Source organism: Phacochoerus africanus, chromosome 2 (assembly GCF_016906955.1).
Source record: "Phacochoerus africanus isolate WHEZ1 chromosome 2, ROS_Pafr_v1, whole genome shotgun sequence".
NCBI lineage: Eukaryota > Metazoa > Chordata > Mammalia > Artiodactyla > Suidae > Phacochoerus > Phacochoerus africanus.
Window position 1 is genome coordinate 186,999,971 of NC_062545.1, and position 27,242 is coordinate 187,027,212.

The 27,242-nt window shown below is 38.5% G+C and overlaps 1 protein-coding gene across 1 annotated transcript; it reads right to left on the bottom strand.

Moving 5' to 3' along the window:
- Positions 1–637: 637 nt before the first annotated feature.
- Positions 638–25,906, bottom strand: TBPL2 (TATA-box binding protein like 2). The gene is made up of 7 exons (XM_047769504.1): positions 25,795–25,906; positions 22,827–23,284; positions 22,162–22,249; positions 19,085–19,176; positions 17,871–18,038; positions 8,116–8,210; positions 638–834 (listed from the first exon to the last, which is right to left on the bottom strand). Exons 1-7 carry the CDS (start codon positions 25,846–25,848, stop codon positions 758–760), a joined length of 1,032 nt encoding a protein of 343 aa, XP_047625460.1. The 5' UTR covers positions 25,849–25,906; the 3' UTR covers positions 638–757.
- Positions 25,907–27,242: the final 1,336 nt, after the last annotated feature.

A 27,242-nucleotide genomic window follows, 5' to 3' on the forward strand; every position in this document is an offset into this window, starting at 1 on the left:
AAAGAATGTTTATCTTGTTTTCAGACCTTCATGTTTCATTTGTACTCTGACAAGATCCTTCACAAGCCTGTACCTAATGGCCAGGATCATCTACTTGATATTTTAAAAAGCAAAAAATAGACAATTTCTATCCTACTTTATGCAGCTATATGAAATTTCTACATATTGCTATGTATTTTCAGAGAACACATGTTAATGGACTACATCTTTAACAAGAGTAAATTTTAATGTTACAATATCACTCTAGCAAGGCCCTAAACCTTTCAAATTCTGAAATGTTTTTTTTTCATTTAAAAAATAACAGTTATTTTGAAAAAAAATTTTCTTCACTTCTTAAGCATGAATACACGTATAGAATCACAGTTTAATAACTAAAGTCAAGGAGTTCCTGTCGTGGCACAGCGGAAATGAATCTGACTAGGAACCATGAAGTCAAGGGTTCACTTCCTGGCCTCGCCCAGTGGGTTAAGGATCCAGATGTGGCTTGGATCTGATGCTGCTCTGGCTGTGGTGTAGGTTCCAGATGTGGCTTGGATCTGATGCTGCTCTGGCTGTGGCCTGCAGCTGTAGCTCCAATTAGACCCCTAGCCTGGAGACCTCCATGTGCCTCAGGTGTGGCCCTAAAAAGCAAAAAAATTAAAAAATTAAAAAAAAAATAAAGTCAAAATGTTCATGGAACAGTAACAATCCAGCCATTTCTGTGCTGGGCTTATGTATACATTCAAACTAATATACTGTAAGATACTGAATACTGTATTCAGGCTTTTTTGAAGTCCTTTAGAATAGGATAGATGTTTTCAAATGCTTCATAGATCTCAGAACGTTCTTTGGCACCTATAAAGAAATCCATGTTTACATAATCTTTAATATTAAAACAATAGTAGAAATTTTTTAAGGCTAAAATTTCATTGTCAACCCCAATTACTTTTAATTCAATGACATCTCTTTAGGTATCCCTGAGAAATGACATTTATTCCTGGTAAAGACAAAAGAATTTGGTGACTAGAGCCACATTTCCCTACACACATACCTAGAGCAGAGTTTTATAATACTTCTGCTATGTAGACACATCAGTACCTCTTTGGCTTCATAGGGAATAGTATGAAATATGGAATCTTGTTTCTCAGGGTGTCATGGATGTGACCACAGAACATGACCTTCATCAGCATCTGTGGGCCCTTAGCTACCAGCAAAAGGGACATCCTTTGATCTGCTCACCTCTAGTAGACATTCTGATTCCCCGGTTTTGACCAACAGAGTGAGACAAACTGGAACTATTCTAAAGTTTTAAATTTTAGTGTATGGAAAGGGACTATTAGAAAATTGGGGAAATCTTGAAATCTTACAATCAAGGGATCTTTAATTGTAACTGCTGTAGGTATTAAAATGGATTAAAAACATGAATTAGATACAGTCCCTACCCTTGAAAGAGATTATCAGTCTGTTCTACTCCTATCTCACCACTGCCAACCCGCCACTAACTACCTTCCACTTTCAAAACTATTCAGGTACATTATACTAAGAGTTAATTCCTGGTAGTACTTGTGTTTACATGGAACTGTCAGCTAATCAGGAAACTATTATCTAATAGTACTGTGCAGAAGGCAAGGAAATTAATGAAAAGCATTTAAAAACTTTTATCATGGAGAAAAATGAAAAATAGTTTAAGCTCATAAATTCTTAAAAATAGTTTAAGCTATAAACGTCGAGAGGAGGAAGGCTCTGTAAGAGAGCAGGAACGACCTGTGAGAAGTGGTTGTCTGGTTTAATGACGGGACTAGTGAGAGGGAATTAGTACCAAAGGACTAATCACCCAAAGGAGTATCACCAGATTTGAGAAGCAAGTAGAAATCAGGATTCAGAATCCAGGACGAACAATAATAATTTTAAAAATGGAAAATAGCAAGTGTTCACAAAGAGCCTGAGAAATCGAACTCTCATACATTGCTGGTGGGAACATAAAATCATTCAGCTACCCTGGAAAACGGGTTGGTGGTTCTTCAAAAATGTTAAAGTAAGAATTACCATGTGACCCAACAGTTTCACTCCTGGGTATCTGGGTATATACCCCCCAAATTGAAAAAAAATCTTTAAACCAGTAACACATGTAGACACATATTCATGGTAGTACTATTCATAGTAGCCTCAAAGTGGAAACAACCCTGTGTCTACTAAAAGATGAATGTATAAGCAAACTGTGATGAATATCATATATATATATATATACAATGGAATATTATTCTGCCATAAAAAGGAGTGAAGCACTGATACACACTACAGTGTAGATGTACCTCAAAAACATTAGACTAAATGAAAGCAGCCAGACATGAAAGATCACCTATTGTATGATTCCATTTACCTGAAATCTCCAGAATAGGTAAATTCACACAGACAGAATGAAGACTGGTGTTTGCCAGGAGCTGGGGGAGGAAGGAATGGGGAAAAAGTGCCTAATGATATGGGACTTTATTTTGGAGTAGTGGAAATGTTTTGGCACTAGACAGAGGTGGTAGTTCCACAACATTGTGAATGAACAAAAATGGTTAAATTTATGCTGTGTGAATTTCACCTCAATAAATTAAAAAAAAAAAAACTTTTTCTTCTTTTTAGGGCCACACCTGCAGTCTATTTAAGTTCCCAGGCTAGGGGTTGAATCAGAGATACAGCTGCCGGCCACAGCAACACCAGATCTGAGCTGCATCTGTAACATATCTTGCTCCAACTCCAGATCCTTAACCCACTGGGCAAGGCCAGGGATGGACTCCTCATCCTCAGAGACAACGTTGGGCTCCTAACCTGCTGAGCCACAATGGGAACTCCTAAAATTTTTTTTAAGAAATCAAAAAAAAGTACTTGTAAGCTTAAAATGGGGGGGGGTAGATAAGGGCAAAAAGTTACTTATTCATTGCTTAAGAGTTTACTTTCTGAGTCTCTACCCTCGAAGATGACGGGTAGGGAGGAGGGTAACAGAAGCTCTGTACCTTTGGGATAGGAAACATCCCTTTAGTTTTTAGCACTAAAATTTTAGTTTCTAAAGATACTGGTTTTGGAGTTCCCTGGTGGCCTAACAGTTAAGGACTTGGCATTGTTACCACTGCAGCTCAGGTAATGTGGCATGCTGTAGGCATGGAGGGAGGGAGGGTGGGAGGAAAGGAGGAAGAGAGGAAGGGATTGGTTTTATAGAAACTAAACAGTGAGTAGAGAAGCAGAACAAGACTCTCTGCCTCTGGTTTGATGGACTTTTTCAGCTTTTGGAAACATTTGAATAGAACAAACTCCTTAACTGGGAAACAGTGAAGTATGGTAGATATACCAAACACACACACACATTCACCCCACACCATTAAACCACATGAAGATTGTTTAACTTCTGAAGTTTCTGTTTCCTTATCTATAAAGGACAATAGCCTTTTCATAGGGTTAGTATAGGAATGCATGAACAAATGGTTGCAAAAAAGTCCTTTACAAACCATAACGCTTAACAAGATATAACCCATTTTTACTGTCCTAAAAGAACGTACTTCAGGATTACGGATGTTGGGATGGCTGGTCCAAGTACATACGGCTTATCATTTGGTTCTCTGAGAGCCAGTATCATGTAATTTGTCTCCTTTACCAGGGCTGGGTTTTTGCCAGATGAGGAGTGTGTTCTATTTGCTAACCTCTTAGCACCTAAAACAATACATGTACCTGGTAGGTAGGTACCCAACATTTATTAAACATCTATCACCTGTCGATAAGGTTCATAAGCTCATCCCTACCCCTTAGCCAGCCCATATATCAATTTCCAATCCTACTTGGATTTTCTAATTCTATTCTTACACCAAGCCACAACCACATATCTTATTTTCCTAAGTGATACCATATGTGTGTGCACATAAATGAAAATCTTACAAATTGGGAGAGGGGGACAACCCAGCATCAAACCCCTCAAGGTATACATTTTACAGTACATATCAAGCTGCTATTAGTGGTGGATTACCAGGAATGACTGTTTAACTTCTGAAGTTTCTGTTTCCTTATCTATAAAGGACAATAGCCTTTTCATAGGGTTAGTATAGGACTGCATGAACTGTTTGCATAGACCTCTAAGGAGCTGGAGGACAGGGTTAACACGTGAAGATGGTGGGCTCTAAAGCCAGGCTGCTTAAGTTCCCACATATTGTAGCATGTACAACTGTTTGACATTTTTAAGGATGCCTAACCTCTCCATTGTCCTCATTTTACAGGTGATGAGACAGCTATTAAGTACAGCCACACAGAGCTAACTAGAACCCACACAAAAGCACTCACTTATCACAAGGCCTGGCACATGACTGCCCAACATATGGTAACTATTACATCTCATCTTAGAAGTGAAAGTTGACATATTTGCTATTCATTGTACATTGTTCCAACAGATCCTAGCTATACAATTCATTTTACTATGATTTAAGAAAAAGCATGGGTCCTAAATGTCACATCAACCATTGAAAAGAAGCACGGATCTGGGAAAGCAGTGTTAAGCTTGACCAAGGTCCGTTTGCTGTTAGTTGTCCAGGAACTTGACAAGTGGGATAGGAGGACCTCTTTGTCCTCAGCGCAAGTAACTATTCATTCATTCAGATGTTGCCTTGGACATGGGGGCTACAGCTTGAATGCCTTGAGGAGTAAGACAATTTTACACGGATAAATTATTTTCAAAGCCCCTGCAAATGGCATGTGATACAAAAATTTCAAATTACCACTCATCTGTACTATGTGCATTGGTGTTTGACAGTCTGTACCCAAGGAAGAACTGAGATCCATTATTTAATTCAGTGAAGTTCAAAGTGCATTTGTAATTTCAATACTCTAACATTTTCTAGGCAAAAGTTATTCACATTTGTTGGGACTTGGCTTTTAAAACAGCTCTGCAGGAGTTCCCATTTTGGCTCAGCGGATTAAGAACCCAGCTAGTATCCATGAGGATGCAGGTTCGATCCCTGGCCTCACTCAGTGGGTTAAGGATCTGTTGCTGCAATCTTCGGTGTAGGTCACAGATGTGGCTTGGATCCCACGTTGCTGTGGCTGTGGTGTAGGCTGGCAGCTGTAGTTCCAATTCAATTCCTGGCCTGGGAGTTTCCATATGCCACAGGTGAGGCCCATAAAATAAATAGTAAAATAAAATAAGTAGCTTTGCAGAGTCTTGCCACATTGGACTAGACCATGGGAGCCTCTAGAACTCCACTGGGTGCTCCACAACCAACCCCCACTGAGGTTCTAGAGACAAGGCTGAAAGGAGGCCTCCTTGGTCCCTCTTCCAGGTTAACACCCAAAATTGGGTCCTTGAGTTTTTAATCCCTTAGCAGGTGAAAAGAGTCTAGGTAACTAAGGTTAAAGAATGAGGAGCATTTGTCTGCAGTTTGGAGCAAAAGTTACCTAAACCATGTGGTTTCAGATAAAGTACTTTAAGACACTATGGCATAAACAGGGAAAAATCTCAATAGAGGGTAATTACTCATATTTCAGCAGTAAAGCATTGATTGGATTATACTTCACAATACATATAAGCAGAAATTTGAATTTCAGTTAATATACCTCATTCCCCCTCCACAAAAATGATGATCTGTCTTGCAAGGATAAAAAAACAGCTTTGGCCTGTTCTCTGGGCTGAACACATTAGTAAATTTTAAGTGTATTGTATGGTCTTCAGTACTGTATGTTGACAACCATTTACTTTTGTGATTTGAAACTTCTAGCAAATGTGCACATGAAAAATTCGTTTTTTCCTTTTAGTAGGAAAGGTGGTCTGAATTAAGGATATTTAGAGAAACTTATTCTTATGTACCTATAATAGGAACTTAGCCTGTACTTGGCAATTTTGCACTTTTTTCTTCCTTTTTTGGCCATCATGGGGCATATGGAAGTTCCTGGGCCAGGTATCTAATCCAAGCCAGAGTTGCAACCTACACCACAGCTACAGCAACGCCAGATCCTTAACCCACTGTGCTGGGCCAGGGACTGAACCTGTGTCCATACCACTGCAGAGACACCACTGGTCCTGTTGCACCACAATGGGAACTCTGGCAAATTGCATTTTTAATAAAACAGATTCACAATGACACATAGCACACAGATGAAAGCATCCTTCTAAAGGTCTTGAAAAGTTTGTTCCCTTAAGTAGGGCACATATGGCCTCCATTCAATTTACTTGGCAGGCTTCCTCACCTTCCTTTAGGGCAGATAGAGGTAAACTTTATGTCAGTCACTAGGAGGTCTTAATTATTCCAGACACTAAATTGGTGGCATCTGAGGAATTGTAACTTTGTTGTATTCAAAAGATTCTTAAATTCCAAGTGGGCTTTTCCCAGTTTGAAGACACATTAGACAAAAATAAACTCTACAATTTAGCATTCTAAAAAAAGATTTAATAACAGGCCCTCCATGTTTTTGGATGCTGAGTGATAACTTTGTAAATGTTTCTCAAATTAATTCAGCTAATGCAGAAATCTCAATTGTTCTAAATTGGGCAAGATGCTATAAAAACTTTTAAGTTTATTTGGAAGAATAAACATTTGAGAGAAGCTAATAAAAAGAGAAGAAATGAGAAGAAACAGACCCTATCAGATATAGGGACCACTAGAACTAAAGCATATTTAATACAATAGGATATCATAGTATAATTCTGGAGCAAAGGCCGAATTGCTGAACAGATTCGTATGTAAAAATAAAGGTCAAAAAGAGTCATCACAAATTAATAAGAAGACTGTGTAGTTTTAATATGGCTGGCTATTTGGGGGTAGGTAAAATTAATCTGGATCATGCCATATAAACTTGATATTCATCCTGGTACAGGAGAGTAATATGTGTAAAATAAGGCAAAAAGAGCAAACTTTAGCAGAATGTTATGAAAGAGTCTCAATCATCTACTTCAAGAATTTTAAAAGCATTTATGCAAAATTAAGTCAACTAGAAAAAAATCACAAATAAAACATTAATTTTCAATATCATGGTGAACTCGTACAAATCCTTAGGGATAAAAACATCAATAAAAACAGTAGACAAAAGGAGTAAATTATGTACATACTACTTATGAAAGATAAAATGCTATTTACTGGATGTGTTGAAAAGTGGTCAATTTCTATTTATGATTACCATTTAAAGCAGTGAGGTCATTTTAATTTATATAGGTAAAAATTTTCTTTTGTACAGTTTTGTTTTGAATGCTGCTTTGGGTTGTTAAAGATACTTAGGTACATTGCTGGTAGAAATTATGATACAGGAGAACTGTATTATACAACCCTTTATAAAAAATTTAGTAATTTGTATTAAGAACCTTAAAAATGGTCCTGTTCTTAGAAAACAGTCCCATTTCTGAGCATTTCCACTAAAAAATGATTCTACACACATAAAAATAGCCACATGTTTGCACCTTTTATAACCAGCAGACAGAGAAAGAACATACAGAATATATAAACATCTGACAATGGGAGAAGAAAGTTGATGCATAGCAAGTTAGAAGAGAGGTTGGAAAACTTAACTCTGCTGAATAAATCTAGTCTGCTGCCTGTTTTTGTATAGCCTGTTTTTGTATAGAGCTAAGAGTGATTTTAGTATTTGACCCTTTGCAGAAAAACTTTGAACAGAACACTGTTCAACAATTAACAGCCTTCATTAAAAGTTTTTAACAATGAGTTAAGATAAGCAATGAGATCCTGTTGTATAGCACTGGGAACTATATCTAGTCACTTATGATGGTACATGATAATGTGAGAAAAAAGAATGTATACATAATATGTGTAACTGGGTCGCCTTGCTCTACATAGAAAATTGACAAAATACTGTAAACCAGCTATAATGAAAAAATAAAAATCATTATAAAAAATGAGTTAAGCTACATATGTTATAATGGTTATTAAAAAGGCAGGATGTAAAGATGAATATACATATCAAATGACATGAAAACATGAGAAAAAAGCTATATTGACTACTAAGACCCATAGGTGATGTTATAGTTCTATTTTTCTCCCCCCCCCCAGGTAATTCTATAATAGCAAGAACTGTCTCATAGTGGTGACCAAAGCTATTTAAAAGGTAAAGCAAAGCACATGCAAAGCTACTGAATTTTATGAAAGTCAGAATCTTAGAACTTACCTGTCAACACAACTTTTCCAGATACAAAGATAAGTAACACAATTTGTGGTTTCACCATTCTGTAAATAAGGCCAGGAAACAGTTCAGGTTCATAACTGTTAATATATAAAGGAAAAAGTGAAAAATAGCACTACGCAATTATTTCCTCATGACATTTCAGATCCAGAACACAAAAGCAGTTTTAAAAAGCTATTTTACCAAAAATTTTCTGGTTAACTTGATAAAAGAAGTCTTGAGTGTCCTAGGTAATTTCTGTGGCAATCAAGAACACAATTTGCTTTTTGTCATTGTATTTTTCATGTGCCAGTAATCCTAAACTATTAGAAATTAAGGTAATTTAGGGCATCAGATTGCATAAAGATCTTATTAGTTAAATGTTCTCCATCTTTCAAAAAAAGTCTATCAGTAAAAATACATAAACACATTTTCTAAATATTCAAAGTTGTTCAATAATGAGAACATTTTTCATATATTTATAAAATACAAAAATTTTTAGCAGATAAAACCTAAAAAATGTTCTAGACCACTATTAATTTTTTTTGGATAGGTGCTGTATAAAGAAAACTAAACCATCCCAACTTTTAAAAATTCAAGACTTGTTCCTATAAATAGTAACTCACTCATATTTACTACTAAATGTAAGCTGATTTCTCTGAGGAACAAAGGATGATTGGGCTAAGAACTGCTTCTCTGCACCAGCATAGAAAAGAGGGATTCCCAGAAAAGCTTGAGGAGCCTACAAAAAAGAAGTCAGTAGTTAAGAGGAAGTTGATAAATAAAACTATTCTCAAGACAATGGAGACACAAGGAAAAAACCAAATCTGAGAAATGGAACATTATAAAGCACATGAATTTTAGCACTTAAAAGGGTGAGTTCAGATCACACAGAAAAACTCCATTCTATTCTGCAATGAATAAGATCCATAGCACGGCAGATGTGAAACCTCTTATTGGCACCAGAAAGATTTATCACAGTAGAGAGGCTACCCATCTGAAGTATATGGAGGTTGTTGAGTGGACATGTCTACCTGGGAAAGCCCATCAGGACTTCTGGACACTGAGGAGACAATGATACTATGTGGAGCCCTGGAAAACTTCTGTGGGAACTGCAAGGTTGGAGTCAAGAAAGTGAAGACTTGGGGGGCACAGAAGAAATGTTTCCATCTAATCTTCTGACAAAATCTTAAGATACTAAAAGGGAAAAGAGAAAATAAAAGTCTTTGGTAGGTAAATATTTGTGAACTTTGCTAACCTGGGAAAGGAAACAGACATACAAATCTGGGAAGCATGAAGAGTCCCAAACAGAATCAACCCAAAGAGGACCACAGTAAGACACACTATAATTAAAATGACAAAAATTAAAGATAAGAAAGAATAGTAAAAGCAGAAAAGGAAAAGCAAGAAGTTACATACAAGGGAAGTTCCATAAGGCTATCACAGCCGATTTTTCAGCAGAAACTCTGCAGGCCAGGAAGAAATAGCACAATACATTTAACATGATGAAAAGGAAAAGCCTACAACCAAGAACATTCTATCCAAGCAGACCATCATTCAGATTTCATGAACAGAGCAAAAAAGTTTTATAGACAAGCAAAAGCTAAAAGAGTTCAGGTCCACCAAATCAGCTTTATGGACCTATTCTAGGCAACAAAGTAAAGGCCACAACTGGAAACATGCAAATTATGAAAGTAAAAAGCTCATTGGCAAAGGCAAATACACAGTAAAGGTAGTAAATCAACCATGTTCAAAGCTAGCAGGGAGGTTAAAAAACAGAAGCACTAAAATAATCTGTATCCACAATAAGTAGTTAAGGAATATACAAAAGAAAAAGATGTAAAATATGTCAAAAAGAGTAATCATGGGAGGATGGTAGTAAAAAACAGGCTTGAACTTAAGAAATAAGTTAAAAAAGATACACGCACATACACATATATCTTTATATTTATTTATTCATGGTAACCACAAACTAAACATCTAAAATAGATACACACAAAAAAGAGAAAGGAATTCAAACCTAACACTACAGACAGCTATCAAATCACAAGCAAAGAGATCAAAAGAAGAAGCAAATAGAAAAAACCTACAACAACAACCACAAAGCAATTAACAACATGACAATAAGAATACACTTATCAATAATTACTTTAAGTTGTAAATGGACAAAGTGCGCCCATCAAAAGACACAGCCTGGCTAAATGGATACAAAAACAAGATTTGCGTATAAGATGCCTACAAGAGACTTACTTCAGATCTAAAGACACACATGAACTGAAAGTGAGAAGATGGAAAAAAGATATTCCATGCAAATGGAAGTCAAAAGAAAGGTAGGATGGCAATCCTTAAATTACACAAAAATACTTTAAAAAAAAAAAGACTTTAAAACAAGAGACAAAGAAGGACATTACCTAATAATCAAAGGATCAATTCAAAAAGAAGATATAACAATTGTAAATACATATGAACCCAACACAGGCACACCTAAATATGTAAAGCAAATACTAACAGACATAAAGGGAGAAGTTGACAGTAACACAATAATAGTAGGAGATCTTTAACACCCCACTTAATGTCAATGGATAGATCATTAAGACAGAAAATCAACATAGAGGAGTTCTTGTTGTGGCTCAGTGGTTAACAAATCTGACTAGGAACCATGAGGTTGCGGGCTTGGTCCCTGGCCTTGCTCAGTGGGTTAGGGATCTGGTGTTGCCATGAGCTGTGGTGTAGGTCACAGACATGGCTTGGACCCCACATTGCTGTGGCTGTGGTGTAGGCCGGCAGCTACAGCTCCGATTGGACCCCTAGCCTGGGAACCTCCATATGCCGCAGGAGCAGCCCTAGAAAAGGCAAAAAGACAAAAAAAAAAAGAAAGAAAGAAAAAAAAAAGAAAAGAAAATCAACATAGAAACACTGACCTTAAATGACACATTAGATCAAATGGATTTAATAAATATATTTAGAACATTCCATACAAAAACAAGATACACATTATTTTCAAATGGACATGAAACATTCTCCAAGATAGATCGCATGCTAGTCCACAAACAAGCTTTGGTAAATTTTTAAAAATTTAAATCATACCGAACATCTTTTCTAACTACAACATCATGAGACTAAAAATTATCTACAAACACACAAACAAGTGGAGGCTAAATAATATGCTATTAAATAACCAATGAATCATTGAAGAAATCAAAGAAATTTAAAAATACCTGAAAAAAATTTCTTATATGTATGTGCATGTATATGTGAGTGTGTGTGTATAAATATATATATTGTGTACACCAGAAACTAACACAACATTCAACTATACTTCAGTTAAAATACCTGGAGACAAATAAAACAATGATCCAAAATTGATGGGATGCAGCAAAAGCAGTTCTAAGAGCAAAGTTTACAATGATACAAGCCTACTTCAGAAAACAAGAAAAATCTCAAAAAACCTAACCTTGCACATAAAGGAACTAAAGAAGAACAAACAAAATCCAAAATTAGTAGAAAGAAGGAAATGATAAGACTAGAGGAAAAAAATAAATGAAATAGAGACTAAAAAAAAAATAGAAAAGATCATTGAAACCAAGATCTAGATATTTGAAAAGATAAACACAACTGATAAACCTTTAGTCAAACTCATCAAGGAAAAAATAGGGAAAGCGTCTATCAATAAAGTCATAAATAAAAAGAAGTTACAACTGACATCACAGAAATACAAAGGATCATAAGTGACTACTATGAATAACTATACCTCAATAAAATGGACAACCTAAAAGAAATAGACAAATGGATAAATTCCTAGAAATGTACAAACTTTCAGACTGAACCTAGAAAACATGAACAGATGCATTATTTGTAATGAAATTCAATCAATTGTTTAAAAACTCCTAACAGGAGTTCCCATTGTGATGCAGCAGAAATGAATCTGACTAGAAACCATGAGGTTGTGGGTTTGATACCTGGCCTCGCTCAGTGGGTTAAGGATCCAGCATTGCAGTGAGCTGTGTTGTAGGTCGCAAATGCGCCTCGGATCTGGTGTGGCTGTGGCATAAGCTGGCAGCTACAGGTCTGATTAGACCCCTGGGCTGGGAACCTCCATATGCCACAGGTGCGGCCCTCAAAAAGACAAAAGACAAAAAAACAAAAAAACCAAAAAACTCCCAACAAACAGAAGTCCAGGACCAGATGGCTTCACAGGTGAATTCTACCAAATATTTAGAGAAGAGTTGACACATATCCTTCTCAAACTATTCCAAAAAAAATTGCAGAGGAAGGAATCCTTCCAAACTCACTGTACAAGACCAGCATCGCCCTGACACTAAAACCAGACAGAGATGTCACACTCACAAAAAAAATTCACAGGCCAATATCACTTAAGAATACAGATGCAAAAAAATTCAACAAAACATTAACAAACCTAATTCAACAATACATTGAAATGATCATACATCATGAACAAGTGGGATTTATTCCAGGGATGCAAGGATATGTTCAAGGTCTACAAATCAGTCAATGTGATACACCACATTAACAAATCAAAGAATAAAATTCATGATTATCTCAATAATGCAGAAAATGCTTTTGACAAAATTCAACATCTATTTATGATAGAAACTCTCCACAAAGCAGGTATAGAGGGCATGTACCTCAACATAATGTTAACAATGTTTGATAAGACCATTCCTAACATCAGATTCAATTATGAAAAGCTGGAAACATTTCCTTTAAGATCAGGAATAAGACAAGAATGCCCACTCTTGTCACATTCATTCACAATAGTATTGGAAGTATGAGCTACAGTAAATAAGACAAGAAATAGAAAGAATCTAAACTGGAAAGGAAGAAGTTAAACTGTCACTGTTTGCAGATGACATGATATCATACTTAGAAAATACTCAAGCCAGCACCACAAACTACTAGAGCTCATCAATGAATTCAATGAAGTTGCAGGATACAAGAGTCTAACACACAGAAATGTGTTGCATTTCTATATACTAACAATGAACTATTAGAAATTAAGTAAATAATCCTATTCAGAATCACATTAGAAAGAATAAAATACCTAGGAATAAATCTAATGAAGGAAGTAAAAGGCCTATCCTTGCAAAACTGTAAGATAGTGATGAAAGCAATTGAAGATGACATAAGATATGGAAAGATATCCTGTGTTCTTGGATTGGAAGAATTAATATTGTTAAAATACCATACTACTGAAAGCAATCTACAGATTCAATGCAATCCCTATCAAAATACCAATGGCATTTTTCACAAAACTAGAACAAGTAATTCTAAAATTTATATGGAAATACAAAAGACCCCACATAGCTAAAGCAATTTTGAGAACGAAGAACAGAGTGGGAGGTATCACATTCCCTGGTTTCAGATTATACTATGAAGCTACAGTCATCAAAACATTATGGTACCAGCACAAAAACAAACATACTGATCAATGGAATGGAATAGAGAGCCCGGAAATAAACCCAAACACCTATGGTCAATTAATCTACAACAAAGGAGGCAAGAATATACAATAGGGAAAAGACCATCTTTTTGATAAGTAGTGCTGGAAAAACTGGTAACCTACATGTTTAAAAATGAAACTAGAAATTCTCTAATACTGCATACAAAAATAAACTCAGAATGGATTAGAGACCCAAAGGTAAGGCCAGAAACTATAAAACTCCAGAAGAAAACATAAGCAGGACACTCTTTAACATAAATTCTATCAATTTTTTTTGGATCTGTGCTAAGACACAGGAAACAAAAACAAAAATAAACAAATCATAAGTAATTAAACTTAAAACCTTTTGCACAGCAAAGGAAACCAATGACAAAACAAAAAGATGACCTACTGAATGCAAGAAAATATTTGCAAATTATGTGATCAAATAGGGGTTAATTTCCAAAATATATAAATAGCTCATAAAACAACATAAAAAAAACAAATTAAAAAATGAGCATAGACATTTTTCCAGAGAAGACATGCAGATGGCCAAAAGGCACATGAAAAGATGCTCAACATCATTAATCATCAGAGAAATGCAAATCAAAACCACAGTGATACATTACCTCACACTTGCTAAAAAAGCTATCATCAAAAAGATTACAAATAACAAACATTGGTGAGGGTGTGGAGAAAAGTAAACCCCTGTACATTACTTGTGGGAATACAAATTAGTGCAGCCACTATGGAAATCAGTATGGAGGTTTTGCAAAAAAAACCCCTAAGAACAGAACTACCTTATGATTCAGCAATTCTACCTCTGGATATATATCCAAGGAACATGAAAACATTAATGCAAAAAGATGTGCCCCAAAGTTCACAGCAACATTATTTACAATAGCCAAGATACAGAAGCAACCTAAGTGTCCAATAGATGAATGGATACAGAGGGTATGACATGTGTACATGCACACACAAAATGGAATAATGCTCATCCATAAAAAATAATGAAATTTTGCCATTTGCAACAACACTGACGGATTTGGAGGGTACTATTCTAAGTGAAATAAGTCAGGCAGAGAAAGACAAATACTATATTTATGTGATATCATTTAGAGGTGGAATCTAAGAAATAAAACTAGGGAGTATAACAAAAACGAAACAGGTAGAGAAAACAAACAAAGCTTACCAATGAGAGAGGGAGGCGGGGAGGGGCTAGAGGTACTGGCTTAAGAGGTATAAACTACTATGTATAAAAGAAATAAGCTACAAGGATATAATGTGCACTACAGGGAATAGAGCCAATATTTTATAATAACATTAAATGGATTATAATCTATAAAAATTTTGAATCACTATGTTGTACACCTGGAACTAATATAATATTGTAAATCAACTATGCCTCAATAAAAAATACATACATACTATAAAAAAAATCTTTGGTATGTAAATGATGGTGAACTGCTTTTGGCTTTGAGAACCATGATTTTAATGTACCAGCATGCTAACTACCAATTAGAGATTTACTTCATCTTATTTATTCTCTACTTTAATTCAAAACAAAGTTGATACAGGAGAAAAAAAAAGGTTTTGGTTAGAAACAGAAAACATTTCATGAAGATGGAGAACAACAAACAGCTGCCAATCTCTTGGGCAACTCAATTTCAACTCATTGTTCAAGTCTCAGCTTAAACGACACTTTCCTCAGGACGTTTTCCTTGATCTCCTTCCCATTCCTTCCCCCACCCTCAGCCCATTACGTTAAGTATCCTGCTTGAAGGTACCTTAACACTCCAAGAGGTGTTCTCCTTCATAGTTATATTTCATTAATGTCTTCAGTTCTGTTTTCCCTTGTAGATAGTGGTTCCATATGGGGAAAGGACCATGGCTGTATCGATTGTCTCTACCACCACAGCATCTGCTACACAGTAGCCACCTAGATTTTACTCATTTAAGAAATATTTAAGATATCTTTGGTTTAAAAATTGAAGGGAAGAAAGGAAAATGCTCAGGGAAAACTGAAAACAATTGCGGCATAGAAAGATTGATGGAGCAGATGCCCAGTAACAAGAGATACTCGTATTACCAAATGCTGATATACATATTTGTAGAATCAAGGGAGTTAAAGTAACTTGAAGTTTTAACGTAAAGCAAATTTGACCTGATAATAATAAGTGATATGTTCCATGGTTACTCACAGGGCTATAAGCAATTAAAAAGACTCCTCATTTTAAAGACACAAACCTGCTGAGAGAGAGGTATCTTAATGCCCCAGTATAAATACACACACTAGAGTTGAAATCCCTAACCTAAGAATGGAGAGCTTTGGGGAGGCAAGAATGAGACTAGAAAGGGATAGTTTCCTGGCCAAAATTTTTTTAAAAAGATGGATGAGATCACAAAACTGGCTCATGAGGAAGAAAGAACAGTGATGGACTACTTCAAGTGACTAAAAGTAATGCATCCAATGAATTTTCATCATGCCCTATTGGCAATTTCATCCTTCAGAGGTAGAAGTAGTGACAAGGGACACCCCCACTCCAGACTTAAGTCTGACCTACAAAGACGATCTTGGTGAAAAAGAAATGAAATTTGGGAGGAAGAGCTCTAAATGTCCAGAAAGGGGAATGCTAAGCTAATATAGACAGATACCTTAGAATTGAGGCAGACATCTTTCACACATTCAGAAAAAGTTGGTTCAGAGAAAGAGAGACTAGAGGTCCAAGGTTGAAGATCTGAAATATAAGGTGGTGCATGTGTTGAAAGACTCTTAAAAATGAGGGTTTTACTATGAATCTATGAGTTATTCCAAGATTGAAGAAAGAAAAGAACATATAAAGAGGCAATGTCTTGCCTGTTGGGCTTCCCAGTGAACTCAGTGGGTACCTTATATACTTAATAAGCCTATGCTGCAAAAAAATGATGCAGAGAAAAAAAGAAAATATAATCAAGGGGAGAATAAATATTGCCAAAAGAGTATCATAAAAGTGAAATCTCAGAATGAACAATACTTTTTGAAAGTTGGGAAAAAACAAAGCAATTTCTAACTTCTGTTCAGGTCATGTCTCAAAGGAAAGCTAACAAATGTTAGAAAAAGCACAACTATTTGATCCTTTCCCACCGTATTAAACAGAATGATTGCTCAAAGGTAAAGGGAAGGATAAGCAGAGTGAAAGGACTTCAGTTCAAGCTCCGTCAAGAGACCTTAAGAGCATCTGTGGTTCTAAGCCAGTTCAAGTGCCCTGGCCTCAGTGCGTATCCCAAAGGGTGGTGGGATTTGGTGTTTGTCGGTCAACTTCTGTCACTGCTCTCTGGGGGCCTGAGGCAGGCTGGGAGAAGCACCAAAGGAGCTGAGGCGGTTGAGAGGAGGAGAAGCCTTTGCTATTGAAATAAGTTACACAGAGTTCCCGTCGTGGCACAGTGGTTAATGAATCCGACTAGGAACCATGAGGTTGTGGGTTCGGTCCCTGCCCTTGCTCAGTGGGTTAACGATCCGGCGTTGCCGTGAGCTGTGGTGTAGGTTGCAGACACGGCTCAGATCCCGCGTTGCTGTGGCTCTGGCGTAGGCCGGCGGCTACAGCTCTGATTAGACCCCTAGCCTGGGAACCTCCATATGCCGCGGCCCAAGAAATAGAAAAAAGACAAAAAAAAAAAGTTACGTTAGAAGAAGCCAGGCAGGCTAGAGATACTCCCCCAGGAATATGAATCTGTGACAAAACAAACTGTGGTGAGGGCTATAGCTACACACACAGAAAAAGAAAACCTTGAACAAACTCAACAGGACAACAACTAGATAGGATTGCCTTCATAGCATGTGCAATGGTTTTTCTTTTTTTAATCCTCTCTCCAGCCCTTTCTCTCCTCACTGGCTGTCAGCCCTTCCTATTTACCTAATCCCTAACAGACCTGTTTATCTTCTCTCCATTGCCACCCCTGCCCCAGCCAGGTGTGCCTATTTTAGAAATCCATACATCAGTGGGTCTCAACGTGTAGGCCTCTCGCCAGCAGCACCAGCATCACCTGTGAGATTGTTGGAACTGCAAAGCCAAGCAGAATCTCTGGGGACCTCAACCCAGTAGCAATGTGGTTTGATAAGCTGTCTGGGTGATTACTATGCAACTGAATTTTGAGAATCACTATTTCAGAAGATATGGACAAATGTGGTAACCAACGAGGACATAACTATAGCATCTTAACCCTTTCACTTATTGTGGGTTTAAAAAATACACTTGCTCTGAAAGTTACATTCATATAAGCAGCCCATAATACGACTTTAATATCTTGGTAACCTCAAAGTTATGTTATGCAACGATCGTACCTACTGAACTCCGGATGGGTTAGCACCAAACCTTCCAGCCTGATAGGGAACCTCACATCACAGCTTCCAACCATGTTCTGAATTTTAAAATTGAGGAATCTGGCAGGAAAGCCCAGCTTCTGCACCACACGAGCATACTTTCTTGATGCAAGTCGAGATTGCTCTTCACTGGGGAGGGGTAAACACAATTAAAGACTTCTTAATCACCATGACGGCTATACTAGGTGGGCTGTATTCACACACTTCTCTGATTTTAGTTTTAGCATTTGTATCATGTTTATCATTCAGTGTATCCTATGAACCTGTGAATTTTGAGGACAAGGACCTACCTCTCTCACTTGTATCCCATCCCTAGCACCTAGAAAAAAGTATGGTACAATGAACACTGTTTTTGTGTTTTGTTTTTTGGCTTTTTAGGGCCTCACATGAAGCATATGGAAGTTCCCAGGCTAGGGGCTGAATTGAAGCTGCGCTGCAGGCTCTGCCACAGCCACAGCAATGCTAGATCTGAGCACCTATGCCACAACTTACAGCAATGCCAGGTCCTTAACCCACTGAGCGAGGCCCGGGATTGAACCCTCATCCTCGTGGATTCTAGTCAGGTTCTTAACCCACTGAGCCACAACAGGAACTCCAAACATTGTTGAACTCAAACATATTTTTTCATTTGTTGTCTTTCACATAGAAGTTGATTTTTGTCTTTTCTTTGTTTTAAGTGCTTTTAGATAAAATTAAATGAACACCAGGTACATCTCTTGGGAAAGAAGAAACTGGTACAACCCTACGGGGGTGGGGGGAGTTTACTACTCATCTTCTAACGCTTAGAAGGAAGAGAAGCTTTCCCACAATTTTCTGGCCAAAGGATGCACAGCAGCACAGGGCTACCTCTGCCGGAGATCCAGGAAAGATGAGCCTTTTAATGGATGCTGAAGATCCTGAGTGAATGCTCAAGCTAACGGTCAAGAAATGTCTAATTTCCCTTCTAGGCTAGGGGCCAAATCTCAGCTGCAGTTGCCAGGCTATGCCACAGCCACAGCAATGCCAGATCCTTAACCCAATGAGCAAGGCCAGGGATCTAACCCATGTCCTCATGCATACTAGTTGGATTTGTTACTACTGAGCCAGTACTCTGTGATTTAGAACATTAATGCTATCTTTTCTTGTTTTATACACTGAATTATTTGTCAGGCATGGTGGAGGGTGGTTCCTCTTACCTTTTGGCTCCTGTGCAGACCATTTTCCCAGAGCTAAATATGAGGGCTGTTGTCCTGGGCTCTCGGATCCTCATTATGACAGCGGCAAGCCTCTGCACACAGAAGCCAAAAGGACAATTAGCCTCTGCTAGTAGTTAATACTACTCTGAACCAACAGCTGAGCTGGACATGAAAGCAGCGTTGAATAAATTGAAATTTAATGGGAAAACTGTAAAATATAAGGTTAACGAAATGATTGTAATTCTAAAATATTCTTATAAAAAAGAGATCATAAAAGATGTAAAGCTAAAATTTGAGTTAGACCCAATGCTACGACCTTAACAGATTTCATTATGTTCATCCTCATGACAGGCCTATGTTGAGCCCATTTTAATTCTCATTTAGTACACAGGGAAACTAAGTAGTTTAGCTTCAACATTACGCAGGAAACAGTAAAGTTGAGATTTAAAACTACAACTAATCACCACAAATAACAAATGCTGGAGAAGGTGTAGAAAAAAGGAAATCTTCCTACACTATCGGTAGGAATATAAGTTGTTGCAGCCACAATAGAAAACAGTATGGAGGTTCCTTAAAAAGCTAAAAATGGAGTTGTCATGTGATCCAGCAATCCCACTCCTGGGCATATATCTGAAGAAAACTATAATTCAAAAAGATACATGCATTCATATGTTCATGGCAGCACTATTCATAATAGCCAAGACATGGAAACAACCTAAATGTCCATCAACAGATGAATGGATAAAGAAGATGTGGTACATGTATACAATGAAATACTATTTAGCTATAAGAAAAGAATGAAATAATGCCATTTGCATTATGGATGGACCTAGACATTATCATAATAAGTCAGGGAGAGAAAGACAAATACCATGTAATATCACTTATATGCCGAATCTAAAAAAAATGACACAGAAAAATCTACAAAATAGAAACAGAGGAGTTCCCATCATGGATCAGTGGTTAATGAACCCGACTAGGATCCATGAGGATGCGGGTTCAATCCCTGGCCTGGATCAGTGGGTTAAGAATCTGGCATTGCCATGAGCTGTGGTGTAGGTCACAGACTGGGCTCAGATCCTGCATTGCTGTGGCTATGGCGTAGGCCAGCAGCTATAGTTCTGATTTGACCCCCTAGCCTGGGAACTTCCACATGCTGTGGGTGTGGCCCTAAAAAAGAAAAAAAAAGTAAAATAAAACCATGACTAATCAGACTCTATGCTTTTTGCTTTTATATATTTTTCCTTCAAAGAATCTTTGAGAAAAAAAGAATATGAAGTATGTTACAGGATTGCTAAGAATCTAGATGTACTAAAAACCAGCCAAAATATAAAACATAATACATATATTGATGGGCATTCTGAAGATGACTGACAAAAAAGTGTGTTTTTCCAGTTCTTGCCTGCCATAGTTCTCAGTATGTGCCCTAGGCTGGCAGCATTCGCAAGTCCTCTAGGTGGTGCTGATGCACGGGAGGATGGATAACGACTGGTCTGCCACACGGACATGTCTCTAAATGATGTGTCCTCCTGCTGGCCTACATTGACTCTCACCTCCCCTTCTCTCCCCAGTGAAGCTGAGAAGGAAACTAGGGTGGTTACCACGCAAGGCTGAAGTTCCATGGGTCGGGGCCACTCCACAGGACAATAGGTTACTTGAAGGCCAGACTGGCAACTTCAGATTTTAAGTGTGGACAGTAAAGAACCCTGAGTCAGCACTACACAGAGCCGATCAAGTTCTTTTAATGCTTCCCAGGTATTTACTAAAAAGGTAGCACTCTCACTTGGTTCTCATTTAAATTCTTAAGGCAGCTTAAGCGCCAAGCCAGAATTTTTCTGGCTGTCAAGTCTGACTGTGGACAGATCCTATACACTAAACTAAAAAGAGAGGAGAGCTGAGGATGGTGGAGAATAAACCATGCTTAAAATGCTGATTGCTCAATAGTGCAGTCAATCATAGCTGCAGCTACAAAAGTCCTAGCTCATCACTGGGTTTCTGTCCTCATCATAGCCAGCTACATGATATGAAAATAGGAAAGTTCTGTTGCACTCCGTAACATTCAGGTAACATTTCAATTGAGATTTCAGCAACAACTCTACCACAGCAAGAAAAAACAAATACAATCCATAAACAGTGAGGCTGGCAAGGTCCTCTGGGTTCCTACTAATAATGGCCTTTTTCATCCAACTCCCTAAATCCTCCATCACCCAAGACAGTGAACTTTTCTGTCGGGACAGGGCCTCACTCATCTTTGTACTCCTAAGTACAGAGCCCAACAAATTGTTAAATGTTGATTGAATCAACAAATCTAATTCCTAAGTAAACAGACTATTGAAAATGGGATGTCTGGCCTTGGAAAGGACACAAGAAATAATAGATTTTCTTAAACTTTGGGTGGGAAAAAAATCCCTGCATCTTATACTAGTAAGTAGATGTTTGGACTTTTACTCTTTAAACAATTGAGCTTTCTCAGGTAAGAGAAACTATAAATGGAAAAATAGACAAGCATCAGCTAATGGGACAACAATTAGAAAAAATAATTTCCAGACATATGATGATACTGTAAGAAAGTTAGCACCTCCATAATCAGGCTGAAAATAGTTATACTGAAAGATTTTTCCAAATGACAAGGGAAGGATCTTGACTTTTAGGAACTGCTCAATAATTACTCAATTCAGCACAGAAAATGAGATTATTTTTTATAAGTTTGAAACAAAGGATGAAGCAATTAACCTTTGAGTTGCCAAAAACTGTTAACCAACAAATATTTTCTTTTTGAAAAATAAGGAGTTCCCATTGTGGCTCAGCGGATTAGGGGCCCAATGTTGTCTCTGTGAGGATGAGGGTTTGATCCTCACTCAGTGGGCTGAGGATTGGGCACTGCTGCAAGCTGTGGTGTAGGTTGCAGATGTGGCTCGGATCCAGCATTGCCATGGCTGGGGTATAGACCACAGCTACAGCTCTGATGCAGTCCCTGACTCAGGAACTTCCATATGCTGCAGGTGTGGCCATAGAAAGAAAAAAAAAAGAAAATGAGGTAGAAGCTAATTGTTGAAATAATTACTGAGAAAACTTACCTTTGGGTTATATTCTGCATTTTTTGCATGCAAAGCTATTTTCTTCAGATCCAATTTACAGGCCAGGTTTACAGTGGAAACTATATTCCTAAAGAAATAAGTGGACCTAAGTTATACTAGATATAAAGAGTAAAAAATAATTAAAATGTGTTAACTTCCTCATTTCATTGGTTTAGATGACTTCCTAGGGGGAGAATTATTTCAAATGTAAAATATATAGTAATATGGTCCCCAGTAAAATATGAAAATCCTAAAGTACTAAAATAGCTTTTTCTAAAAGTTCATGACTAGCTAAAATAAGGTTTTAGATCATTTTCAAAATGCCTCAAAATAGAAAACACAATATTCAATCAACTCTCAAATCAAATTCAATTTTATTTTTTTATCATTTGTGTTTTTCCAACACCAACCATGATTTTCAGCAACTATATTGCTTTAGTATAAACAATACAATCCTTCAAGAATTAACTCTCTCTTAGAAGAACAAGAGTTAATGCTTCATTTTACAGATAACCAAACTGTCTAAAGCCAAAGTCATTAAGAACTGATCAAGCAAAGGATGATGAAATCTGAAGTTCTCTTCCCTACTCTATTACTGTCACATTCAGGACTATAAAATGTGTACTCAGAAGTGTTACCCATTGAAAACCACAACAACAACTTACTGTAGTTGAGGTACAATTCCAGAACATTCTGAAACTGGGATCATTGGTGTCATGGGAGTTAATGACGTCAGAGGCAAGAAGTGTTGCTTCTCAGGAGAGAGCTGGACTGACTCAGCATCACCAGGGTGCAGAGGTGAATGGGAATTTGACCCACTGCCACTGTTTAAGGCCAGGCTAGCATCCTGTTGGCTGGGTAATGGCAACCTTCTTGGCTGACTTAGAGTTTTACCATTTTCTTCAGTTTCAGGCTGGCTTCTACTGACAGTCTGGTCTATATTTTCTTGGGTAAGCTCATCTGGTAGGAAGCTAAGATCCATAGACGAGAAGTGGCCAGATGTTTCTTTGACTTCTTCAAGCTGTGAATTAAACGCAGTCTCTGGATTGGATGAATTAAGTATGTGCACATCATAAGGCACAACTGGGCTGAGCAGGGGTGATCTGGGTGGGGCAAGGTCATCCTAGGCCATTCCCAAAACAGACAAAACACAACAAACAGAACATCACGTCACACCAAAGGGATAGCTTGTATTCATGACCTGCTCTTTCCACACAGCATCATTGAACTTCTCCTATAGGGTTACAACACACCTAATGAAAACAGAAAAGCCTAGGTGAAAATGCAGAAGCATTTTTCATAAAGAGTTTTTTCTACTTTGGTTAGTAGTAAGTTGCTACTCTAAATCCAATTTTGTAATTGAGGCAATTTGGCAACCACGGTCTAAACTGCATATATGTTGAAGAGTACAGATTTAAAGATTCTGGGGGAGTTTTAAATTCACATTTTAAAAAGAATAACGAAGAAAAGAAGTGAAGGAAGCTGAGTAGAGAACCTTGAGTGCTAATCAGGGCCCATCTTTATTCCTTCTAATCAAAAGAGAACTAAGAAATCATTCCATTTATGTTAATGTACAATAGGAAAAAAGTTATTGAAGTGTAAATGGCAAGACTCATTTAAATCAATGTATTGTATTTCCAGTCCAAGGAAGGCTGCTCCTCTTTCATTACCATCAACCCAGGGAATGAGGTATGCAACTGAGGGAAGCAGCTATGTAAAATTCCTGGCCTTCGTTATGGAAAAAATCCCTGGTATATAATACATTACTACCCGCTTTGCCCAAGTTGCCCGTCTGGATTCTAGATTTTGAGCACTGCTGGCAGGATAACCTCATCCCTTAGAAGGTCTTACTTCTGACAACCGAGCATTCAGGAATGCCTGTGCTGCATCTTCTTGATGACAAAGCTACCTCAGGTACTAATCTGTCTGGATCCTATTGAATTGTTCTGTTACTCTAAGTCCAGCAGATGGCAGGGGTGACTAATATTATAAGAAAACACTTAGAAGAATTCAGTTATTCTCTTGAAATAAGATTTCTTGGAGTTTCCGTTGTGGCTCAGTGAGTTAAGAACCTAATATCCATGAGGATGTGGGTTTGATCCATGGCATCAATCAGTGGGTTAAAGGATTCGGTGCTGCCACGTGCTGTGGTGTAGGTTGAAGACGAGGCTCGGATCCCGAGTTGCTGTGGCTGTGCTGTAGCCCGGCAGCTGCAGCTGCAGTTTGACCCCTAGCCTTGGAACTTCCAAATGCTGCAAGGGTGCCCCCCCAAAAAGACAAAAGGTATATATTTCTGACCTTATTTCTTTCTCTTTTTGTTTTTTGTTTTTTTTTGGTCTTTTTAGGGCAGCACCCACGGCATATGGAGGTTCCCAGGCTAGGGGTCTAATCAGAGGTGTTGCCGCTGGCCTACGCCACAGCCACAGCAACACCAAATCAGAGCCATGTCTGTGACCTACACCACAGCTTACGGCAATGCCAGACCTTTAACCACTGAGTGAGGCCAGGGATCGAACCCACAACCTCATGGTTCCTAATCAGGTTCATTTCCACTGCGCCACAAAGGGAACTCCTTTTTCCTTTTCTTTCCTTCTTTCTTTCCTTCCTCTCTTCCTTCTTTCCTTTGGCTGTGCTTTCAGGGCCAGTGATTGAACCCAAACCACAGCAGTGACAACACTCAATCCTTAACCACTAGGCTATCAGGGAACTCCTAACCTTATTTCATTTTGAATTATGTTATTACTCTCTCTTTCCCTCCACCCTACCCCACAGATGGGCCCTAAGGAAAAGTGGGGTGAGGACAATGCCCCAGATTCCTCTCCATTGCTTCTCTGGCCTCTTGTTCTAGCTGGAAAAGATCCCATCAGCCAGCCGATTTGTATTAAAGCACTAATATTTACAATAATTGGTGTCTCTCCTTTTTCCCATGATGGCACTTTAGCAGAGGACAAAGCTTCCACCCAAAGCACTAAACGTCAACAAGGAAATTTAAGGCAATGGCAACAAGATATCAAAGGGGGATGTTTTATGGCAGTGGAACCCTGACAGTCTCCTTTCCAGCTCACTTGCAGAAATACACCTCAGAGAATATACTTACAAAGTATTCCCTGCATCCTTGGATTTATATCTGAAGAAACTTTTTGTTAAACTTCTTTGCAGAGCCATTAACTCATCTTTCCCAGAACCTTTCCTGCCTGGCCTCCTTTGTGATGTTAAGGCTGTGGGATTTCTACCTCATTGCTAATCATTGTCTCTTTAAAAATCTCCCTTCTCATAAATTGCTCTCTTACCTTTATTTTTGAAGATACCTTCCACTCTTTTCTACAGTTCATAAATTAAAAAACAAAAACAAAAAATCCTAAGAATCACAAACTGATCACAGGTGCCTCCAACCTGGATTCACGCTAGACCAAGTTCGAGTGCTGCTGGCAACCTTGGGTAAGTTATTTCATCTCTCAAAGTTTCTATTTTTTTCCACGAAAAGAGGGGGATAATTAAGCCCACCTCCTAGGGTCACTAGTTTTTAAAAGAGAAAATGAAGGCAGAGTCCTTGGTGCGCAGGACCCTGCTCTCAGCCATAAGGCAGGACGAGGGCACAAAATCTGGGACAGTGCTGGTGGCTTCCAGGCTCACCTGGGCGGCCCACCGGTCCAGGTAGAGCTCCAGGTACATCTTCTCCTCCTCCATGGGTGGAGGGCTCACTGTCTCAGGTAAGTAAGTTGGAAATTTGCAGGAAGGGCCAGCGCTAATTGAGCTGGGCAGCGTCAGGCCAAGCATGCAGTGAGCAGGAGCCATTTATCAGCCCTGGGGTTCACGTGGCGAGGCGGGGCCGGGGAGGAGGCTGGGGCCTAGTGGGGCCAGGTGTGGGCCCTCGGCCAGTCCACAATGGTTTGAGGGCATGGATGGTGAGCCAGGGAGGGGTTGTGCGGTACTCAGCACCAGGCTCAAGGTCTGGTCTCTGAGCAAGGAAAGGAGGGCTGGGGCTGGCCCTGCGACGGGAAAACTCTTTTTGCCAGGGTGCAAGCACTGCACTCTGCCCACAGCTGAGAGACAGCTCAGCCTGCAAATCTGGAGATTTCTGTCAGTAACTGCAAATGCTGCCTTTGCCTCCTGAAGGAGAGAAGGTGCAGCTGAGGGCTGATAAGTGGCTTCAGGTTTTGTAGATCTAATTAAGGTCCCAAATCAGTCAACTTTAAGAAAGAGAGACAGATTATCCTGGGTGAGCCTGACCTAATCTCCTAATCAGGAGAGCCCTTAAAAGGAACTGGGCTCTTTGGGAGAAAGATCCAAAGCTTAAGGAAGAATTACCATAAGAGAGATTGTCCACTGCTGCTTTGGAGATGGATGGGGTCATGTTGCAAGGAAGGTGGGAGACCTGGGGAGCTGAGAGTGGCCTGCATGATAGCCAGCAAGGATATGGAAACCTCAGTCCTGTAGCTGCAAGGAACTGAATTTGGCCACAACAAAGAAAGGAGTTCTTGAAAGGAGCTCAGCCTGGCTGCTGAGTGAGCTTACATTCATTTCAGCCTTGTAAATTCGGAGCAGAGAACCCAGCCATGCTGTGCTTAGACTTCTGACCTGAACACCTGTGATCTTATAAATCGGTGTTGTTTTAAGCCACCAAAATTGTGGTAATTTGTTACTCAGAAATAGAAAATGAATACATCATAAAAATATGAATAAGAAGTAGGGACACAGATTTGAGGTGATCTGTAGAGCAAATGATAAGGTAAATTAGGGACTCCTGCTGTGGCACAACAGGAACAGTCGGTGCCTTGGGAGCCACTGGGATGAGGGTTCAATCCCTGACCCTGCACAGTGGGTTAGAGATCCTGTGTTGCTGGAGCTATGGCTTAGGTCACCACTGTGGCTCCAAACTGATCCCTGGCCTGGGAGCTCCATATCCCAAGGGCAACCCAGGAATTCCAAAAAAAAAGCTAAGGCAAGTAAAATGTTAACAATTCTAAATTTGAAATTATTTTCAAATGAAAAGTTTCAAAATGAAACTTGAGTGACTATTTTTCTAGATGTTTCCAGTTTTGGTAAGAGTTAATTTATTCAAAATCTTAAATTCTTCAATT

Bases quoted from the DNA above. Each gene is read 5' to 3' on its own strand.
- TBPL2 (XM_047769504.1), bottom strand. From the start codon at position 25,848: ATGGAGGAGGAGAAGATGTACCTGGAGCTCTACCTGGACCGGTGGGCC. The intron at 23,285-25,794 runs GTGAGCCTGGAA...GGAATGGCCTAG, and splicing joins TGGACCGGTGGGCCGCCCAG to GATGACCTTGCCCCACCCAG. The intron at 835-8,115 runs GTAAGTTCTAAG...ATTTCTTTATAG, and splicing joins TGGAAAAGTTGTGTTGACAG to GTGCCAAAGAACGTTCTGAG.